The sequence below is a fragment of the Rhamphochromis longiceps genome, linkage group LG6 (assembly GCF_057381845.1).
Source record: "Rhamphochromis longiceps isolate RC_006_pf linkage group LG6, R_longiceps_female_GT1.1, whole genome shotgun sequence".
NCBI lineage: Eukaryota > Metazoa > Chordata > Actinopteri > Cichliformes > Cichlidae > Rhamphochromis > Rhamphochromis longiceps.
In genome coordinates, this window is record NC_140562.1 from 12,689,522 (window position 1) to 12,697,880 (window position 8,359).

At 40.1% G+C, this 8,359-nt stretch overlaps 1 protein-coding gene and 1 long non-coding RNA gene across 2 annotated transcripts; one reads left to right on the forward strand and one right to left on the reverse strand.

The window, feature by feature from the left end:
• The first annotated feature begins 464 nt into the window (after positions 1 to 464).
• LOC146667574 (F-BAR and double SH3 domains protein 2-like) lies at positions 465 to 3,938 on the forward strand. Its single transcript, XM_085409252.1, has 4 exons — positions 465 to 482; positions 1,973 to 2,156; positions 2,241 to 2,386; positions 3,855 to 3,938. Exons 1-4 carry the CDS (start codon positions 465 to 467, stop codon positions 3,936 to 3,938), a joined length of 432 nt encoding a protein of 143 aa, XP_085265378.1.
• On the reverse strand, positions 3,288 to 5,356 carry LOC146667575 (uncharacterized). The gene is made up of 3 exons (XR_014912083.1): positions 5,235 to 5,356; positions 4,819 to 5,137; positions 3,288 to 3,423 (listed from the first exon to the last, which is right to left on the reverse strand). It is a non-coding gene; the product is annotated as an uncharacterized LOC146667575 (long non-coding RNA).
• Positions 5,357 to 8,359: the final 3,003 nt, after the last annotated feature.

Consider the following 8,359-nt stretch of genomic DNA (forward strand, 5'->3'; position numbering starts at 1 on the left):
TTTTTGTTTTGGCTGTTTTTAATCAGTTCCAGTCGTGTTTAACCCCCATTTAGATTTACTTTCCCAAACTTTGTGGCACTAATGATTCTGTGTCCAGGTTTAAAACACCTGCTCTTTGAATTTGTACAGAAATTCTAGTTTAAGTCTGAGTTTTGTGCTGCTTTGGAGTATTAGTTGTTTTATATTACCTGAGTCCTGAGTAAAGTGTGGTATAAATGCAGGCATGGTCTCAGTGTTTTCTTCAGTGTTCTGGCTGATGTTATTGAAGCCACAGTGAGCATTTTTGTCCGTTCACCAGTGTGGCGGTATTTGAAAAATATACATCACGGGTGAAATGAAGATGGTTAAACTGTTACATCGCAGCTTTAATTTGAATGAACGTGTTTGTCTGTCTGCAGGCTTCTCAGCCAGACGAGCTGACCATCGAGGAGCAGGAAATCTTGGAGGGCATCGATGATGGCGACATGGAGGACTGGGTCAAGGTACAAAAATAACACAAACACAGTTATGTAGCAGATGCACTCTCATGTTTGAGGGTTGGTTGTTTTGTGTATTAGTTCACTCTCTGGCTCTTAGACTGTTTGACAAACATTTAGTTTCAGTTTTTATAAGACCTCGCACCGGTACAGACTATCTACTGGACGTTTTAGTGTTTCTCTGGGATCAGTTGAACTGATGTGGCTTCAGGAATTAGAATAATTCAACTAAAATGCGTGCGGTGCATTGAGGCAGGTCAGGTTGGCCTGGGTGGTAGAAGCTCTGCTGAACATAAAGACAAATCAAAAAATGTACAAATACACAGTTCTCTGCTTCTTTTTTGGCCCTGCAGCCGTAAAGGGCTGATGGGAGATTCTCGTCACGCAGCCGGGCAGGCAGGTGGGCGGGCATGGCACCCAAGTTTGTGAATGCAATAATTCATGAATGAGGCAGTTTTTAAATTCATACCTTAAGTGCAGCTACTGAAAATCTGGACCAAATCCTGATTGATGGTGATCCAATCCTGCCTCAGCAGCGCTCCGGTTTGATCACAGTTTGTCAGCTTCTGCTTTTTAACAGCGGTTCGTGGACTCTTGATCAGTTTGAGATCTGCGGAGTGACCTGGTCATGGATATAAAATGTTAATTTGATGATCTCCCAGCTACTTAGTTATCATTTTCACTTTGTTTGTCACAGACTGTTACAAAGTTGCTCCTGGACCTTTGGGAGAAAATTTGAGAAGTCTTTGAGGACATTTTTCGGGTGGTCAGTGGTGTCTACTTAAATGTAGAAATGTCAGCTGTGGATGCTCCCATCATTGTGTGAAGTCATTCTTTTATAAACGCCTCTGCAGAGCTGCTGGTGTGTAGTCATTGTGTACTTTGTGTGTGGTTGTTTTCAGATCATTTCCCTGAAGGAACATTGTGCATTGTTGCTGTTTTACTTTTGTTTATTGTGTAAGTCTGGCTTTCCTGTGAGCCATTGTGCAAATGTTCCACGTGTTGAGCCAATATTTTATGTGTATTTACTTAGGTGATTATCTTTTCATATACAGATATAGTGTTTTAATGGGGTATTTATTTTAATGAATATAATCATACATAAAAATGTGAGCAATATCATTTATATAGATCTGTTTTAGTGCTGTGATTCCCCACAGCATGCCCCAACAGAGATCCCAATACCTCTGAGTGTTTTCAATCTGAATGAAAATAAGTAAGCAGCGGAAGGGGAGGCCACCGGTGTTCATGAAATCAAGCTTCATGAATTCAGCAGAGGCTTGTTTAGGATTTTAGATTTCTCGTTAATTCAGGAAGAGCGAACAAAAGCTCTCCTATTATTCTCTTTGTGGCTGTTATTAAATTCTGGCGACAATGCAGTGATATTGTTACAGCCCTACTCTTTACATCTGACTTTATTTTTTCTCATTAGGAGTTTTCCTGTTGAAACATTTTTGGCTGTTGTCATCGTCTGTGTGCATTGTCTGTGTTTCCAGGCCAGAAACCGTAGCGGACAGGTGGGCTACGTCCCGGAGAAATACCTGCAGCTGCCCTCCTTCAACAGCCTGCTGAGCATGCTGCAGTCGCTGGCCGCGCTGGACGCCCGATCCCATTCCTCCAGCAACTCCACCGAACCTGAAACCGAACTCCCAACCGGCTCCGTCAACGGAGACTCGAGGAGTGAGATCCGCCTCCACCAGATAATATCGGAGTTTTGATTTCCTGCTTTGTTTAATACCCTCGTTGCCACTGTCTGTGTTGCAGTTTCATTCGCAAAGGCTTTGTACGACTACGCGGGACAAACGGAAGATGAGCTGTCGTTCCCAGAAGGCGCCATCATCCCCATCCTGAGCAGAGAGACCCACGAGGACAATGGCTTCTGGGAGGGCGAGTTTAACGGCGTTGTTGGTGTAAGAGTTCAAATAATAGTTTGCAAAAGCTTGTGACTGCAAAATTGTGTCTGCCTAAGGGACAGTTTGTTCCAGGAGATAAGCGAGAGTTAGAAGATTAATAGGAAGCACCTGGCCTCCAGACGGAGAAGATGTCCTTTTAAATGTGTCAAAAGTCGTCAACAGAACATTTGTGGTTTTGAAACTTATGCCTGTGTTGTATCTGCTTGACGCATGAGGGGGCGTCATAAAAGTAAACCCTGATGGTATAAAACAACTGCTTGTGTATCATTGGGCGGAGATCGATGCTGTCTGTGGGCAGTGTTCATCTCCCCACGCACGTGTTCATTAAAAACATTGTTTGACCGAAGCTCTTCTGGACCATTATTGTTTTGTGCTCACCCTCAATATTTGAACTCGTAACAAACAGCAATAACGGCAAAACATGTAATGGACGTGCTGGTCCACTAGACAACATCATGTTGATGTAAAGCTTTGGGTCTCTTATGCAAAGTAAAGAGGCTGAAATAAGGTGTCCATGAGTATCAGTTTTCAACATTCAGTATTAAGAGACGAAGACTGTACGGGTTGGGCCAGTCGTCAAGTCCTGGAGCAAAGTGAGCCTGCAAATCAATAAGATGCAAATCAGTTTATACCTTTCATATAATGTTTGAATTTGTTTATTCTGAGTTTTATTGTTCAGTTAGTTTCCACAGTTCATATATCATGTGTAATTTTTCATTAGTTTCAGTGTTTGTTTGTATTTTATTCTATTCATGATGGTTGTGTTGACAGATTTGTCCAAATTTAAAGCTATAGATGTGAACTTTTGGTTCCTTTATTATTACCTGTATAATTAGTTTCAGTCTTTGTGAAGTGGGGAAGGAGGACCCAAAAGCAGGACTCGTGCGATGGACAGTGCTCTTTATTTACAGTGGAGTAAATAAGACAACACAATAATCTCTTGAGCTCCCTCGACTCCTGTGTCATGTCTTCACCCAAAACTCCGTGCTCTCTGCTCCGTGGCTGCTGTCCACCTGTGCTCCACTCTCCTCCTCCTGGGAAAAAAAACAACAGAGGCAGCCGTCAGGACACCATGCCGCCTAATCAACAAAAAACAGTCCCAGTCTAAATAATCTAAAAGACCAACCACGGCTCCAGTGATGGCAACACACAGTTCTAGTGACCAACCCAGTGGGCGGCACTCGAGACAAAGCAGTTCAGGTGGCCTGCATACATTTAGTATCAGGCTTTACAAAAAAAAGTATCAACTATGTTAGGATCCATGTTCATCATGTGTGATGTGTGTTTACATTTGAAGGTGTTTGTGGATTTGTCACCTCTCTTCAAGGTGTGGTTTGTGTTTGATGCTGAAACAGATAAAGACTGCTGATTGGCTGAAGTAGGGTTCAATAAAAATTGTTTGGTTGTTGGTTTGGGCACTGCTCAGGTCCACATTAAATAAACTGCTGCTCATGTGTGTTTGTAGGTTCTCAGTCATCCAGGTCATGGTTGTCTAAGGAGCCTGGAAAGAAAGCGACTTTACTTCTTTAAGGTTCTGGATGATGTTTAACTTCTGATCCAAGAAGCTTCTTCAGTTGATGTGCTTCCTTTGCTCATTTTCCACCTCTGCACAGTTTCGTTTGATGACAATGCAGTGCAGTTCTCCCAAACATACAACAGAGGGCGCTATGCACATTCACTGAAGTGCAGAAAAATACAAGTGGAGGAGGAAACAAACAGCAGCATCAAGAGAGAAAACTGAAGTGTTCAAAGCGAGTTACTTTAGTCTCTTATTGTAATATTAATCGACATCTAAACATCACGTTGATGCTTCATGTTTGACTTCCGTGTCCTTTTACTGCTCAGTTGGAAAATATTGATGCAATTTAAAAGAAGAGGAGAAGAGTAATTTCTCTGTACTACTTCAAAAGTAATTTGAAAGCACTGCCTCATATGGAAAATGAATCATGATGAAATCCTGAAACAAATAGTGTTTGTGAATATGAAGAGTTTAGTTTTCATTTTGGTCTTAGAAGTATAAAAATGCAGGACTGAAGACAAGATGGAAATGATGTGTTATGAGAAATAAAACACATATGTCACTATGTACTATAATTTTATTTTGTTTATTTTTTGTTCTTGTAGGTTTTTTGCTTTAGTGTAAATTTTGAAAGCACTGCTTTTAGTTTGAAAATTGGATTCAGTGTTCAGAGTTCGGACAAAACAATGGACGGTTTCAAGAAATGTATTTTATCAACAAAACTTATTTTCATGGTTACTGTATTTATTTTAATGCCCTCAGTGCAGTGATTGAAAAAAAGTTCATCTGACACCAATGAGCCAACAGCCTCCACGTAAACATTTCTTTTTTTCTTTCTTTTTTTTTAAACAGGGTTTAATCAGCGCTGACATACAGACATTTATGCGCTGGGTATAACAGACATGCTTACCGTGTGAAAGGACCGCGGATGTCTTGGAGCAGAGAAACATGCTGTATTGTTGTTTTTCTTTATTGCATAAGCAGCGCCCGACTGTCAGAAACGCTCTGTGCGGGTAGCAAAGTCGGCTCCAACGCACCTGCAGGCATCCATTTGAAAGAAAGGTGTCGCTGCGGCTAGGCTCTCGGGATAATCAGACTTTTATTTATATTTGCGGCATTCTGGTGCGTTAAAACTAGCAGCCTCTGTGTCCCGCTTGGATCACCATTCTGAAAATTCAGATATTTAAATAAAATGATGAATCGGCGAGTGATGAGGAGCCACGTAGATCCTGAAATGAGGTTTGATTAAATTAAACTCTTATGAACAGTGATGACGCGTTCCAAACAAACGATGCTTTCTACATGGCCAAATTGTGTGCTAACTACCTCACAGCGCTGTGTCCGGGGTCCGAAAAAAAAAGTTAAAACGATATACCTTGCGAAAGTTGTGAAGTGCTGAGGAAAATACTGTGTGTCTGATGGGGTGTTTTTATATAGGTGGACTTGGTTTCAGTTGACCTCTGACATGGAGAGATGAAAAGAGCAGTTTGTAAAGAAAAAAGGTGGAAACTATGGAACTACAGTTGGGATGTGTGTGCTGGGATGCTCTTGATAAGTATGCAGCTTTTATTGTTTTATGACTTGTTTTGCTGACTGTTGGGGCCCTACCTGTAACCCCCTCTGTCTAATCATCAAGTCTTACTGTTGCAGTGCGTTTGTGTGGCTACTAGACAATTATAGGTTGTATTAAAGCAGGGGTGTCAAACTCAAATACACAGTGGGCCAAAATTCAAAACTGGAACAAAGTCGTGGGCTAACGTTAATATTTATTGAAAAAAAATTCTTCCTCCAGATATAAGAATGAATATTTTCTTATGGACTCAAATAAGTTTTGCTGGAAACCTGAATATGGAACAAGCAAAGCTTAATACTAAACAATATATATATTAGCTGTATAATACCAGTAGGCCAGCTCTAATAGTAATTTGGTATGGCTTCGCGGGCCAAATGTAATTAGGCTGCGGGCCAGAGTTTGACACCTGTGTATTAAAGGAACATTGGGGGGTCGATACAGTGCTATTGTGGCTAGTTAAGAATGTGGTTTTTAGAAGTATCACAAGAAAAGTTTATTTCTAAAGGGATACATGTTGTTTGTGGTACTCTGTTTTAAAAACTATTAGCCTCTGTGTCTTTCAGAGCACAAAAGAAAAGTGAAATGCTCCTAAACTAGTTATATTACTACTGAGGTTGAGGCAGTAACAAAGTTCTTTAAATCATCAGGCAAGAAAATCCAGAAACCTTGGGTTAGCCGTGGCTATCCGGGTCATCTGAGCCCGAATAGCCTCCTTCTCCTCCTCCTGCACAGGAAATAATCCAAAGTCCGTTAAATTCAAAAGAGTCACTGAAATAAATGTCTGCTGGGTAAAACACGGTCAGGTTAAAAGCGAGCCGTTTAATGTGGCTGATAAACGAGTACAAAAACAAAAGGCAGCTGCACACAAGAAAGAACCTAACTAGAAGTAAACTGGGAAAACTAAATGCAAAGAACAAAACCTTGAACGTTGCAAAAACATAAACATGGACACTCCTGGAGACATGGAACAACAGACAACCTGACAAAGAATGAACAGAAACACACAGAATAAATACACACAAGGGTGATTAGGGGGAAGTGGAAACACATGGGGAAACAGCTGACACTACTCTGACATAAGGAGACAAAGGAAGCAAAGCTGACTACACTGAAATAGGACACAGACCTTCAAAATAAAACAGGAAACATGAGACGCAGACAAGACAATATAAACTTGATAACATAAGAGGGCAAAGGGAGACTAAAACACAGGGGTAGAAGACACAAGAGGAATCTAAATAAACAAATGAGCTTAGATAACCTGATGAACTTAAAAATAAACCATAAACATCAAAAATAAACTAAAACTTAAAACGCTGGGTCAAAAGACCCAGGATCGTGACAGTGGGAGGTTGAAGCTGCCACAGGGCAAAAGCAGGACAGGCTGCCAGTTTATCACAGGGCTAACACAATATATGTGATAGAAAATCAACTGAAATGTTTGATATTTATTTATAATAATAAGAGAATAACTACTATTTATAATAATATTATAGTTGTTATTATAAATATGTGTATATTTTTTATAACACCCAACATAAAAGGCTTCTTTCCAAACCTGAGCTGTTTCAGACGCTTCTTGAAATTCTGACTTCTCTGAACTCAAATTCAAATACAAATACAAATTCAAAATACAAATACAAATTCAAATTTTATTTGTCACGTACACAGTCATACACAGTACGATATGTAGTGAAATGCTTGGACAACTGCTCGTGACCTAAAGAAAACAAAAAAAGGAAAAGGCTATGAATAAGATAGGAAATAAATATGAAAAATTAAAAAGGGTAAATTTAACTAGGAAGGAATAGAATATAAATTAAGGTTAAAAATGAAATAACTGTACAACACAAATTAGAATGAAGGGTAAATTTAACTGGGAAGAATAAGATAAAGATAAATATATACATTAAAGTTGAAAATAAAATAACTGTACAACAAAATACACAATACACAATATAGAACTATATAAGAATGTATGAAGAAATCTAAATATAAATAAATATATACACAATAACAGCAGCTGTACAAGTATTAACCGGAAATGAAGAATATAGTGACCAGTGTTGTGCAAAACCAAAGTCCAGAAAGTCCAGTGTGTGTGTAAGAACTGTATGTGTGGGTCAGTACTGTGTGGTGGTGTGATTGAGAGACCGTATCGCCTGCGGGAAGAAGCTCCTCCTCAGTCTCTCTGTGTTGGTCTTCAGGGAGCGGAATCGCTTTCCTGACCTCAACAGAGAGAACAGTCTGTTGTTGGGATGGCTGAGGTCCTTCACGATCTTCCTGGCCTTGGTCCAGCACCGAACTCAGTGTAAGGTGTCTGCTCCCTCACTGTGGCTGTGCCTGGAAGTACTTCTGCTTCTTGTCTTCCCCTAATGCAGCTTTAAAGTATTAAGTATGAAGCAACAGTGCTTCTCTTTGCGCCTCTGAAATCTGTGTTCTCTCTACTGATAAACAAAAGAAACAATGTAAAATGTATTAATAAATCAGTAACAAAAATATAGCGTAGAAGGTAAGTAGAGATTTTCATACCATCTTCAAGCCTAATGCTTTTAAGTCCCACACTCAATGCAGCCTGACTCAAAACCTGATTCTAAATGGTTCAGCACAGACACAGACTCGCTGACTTTTTATAGTCACTCTATAAATGCTTTAAATCATCTCACTTGTAAACACTGCCGTATCCACCGGAGATCAGTGAGAATGGATTCTGGAGTCTTCCCATCCTCCTGTTAGTGATCCTCCATCTGAATGGATGATAACAACCTTCTGAACTGACTAGCAGGTGTAGAAAGCCCGACTAGCCCATATCTATGGGACTGATCACTGCTGATAAACCCACTAAATGGATGGATAAGAGCTCTGGTCACATTTGGAG

What these genes read in the sequence shown, in the direction of transcription:
- LOC146667574 (XM_085409252.1), top strand. An exon ending in CGTCAACGGAGACTCGAGGA is followed by an intron (nt 2,157 to 2,240) that starts GTGAGATCCGCC and finishes TCTGTGTTGCAG; the next exon opens with TTTCATTCGCAAAGGCTTTG. An exon ending in AGTTTAACGGCGTTGTTGGT is followed by an intron (nt 2,387 to 3,854) that starts GTAAGAGTTCAA and finishes GTGTGTTTGTAG; the next exon opens with GTTCTCAGTCATCCAGGTCA.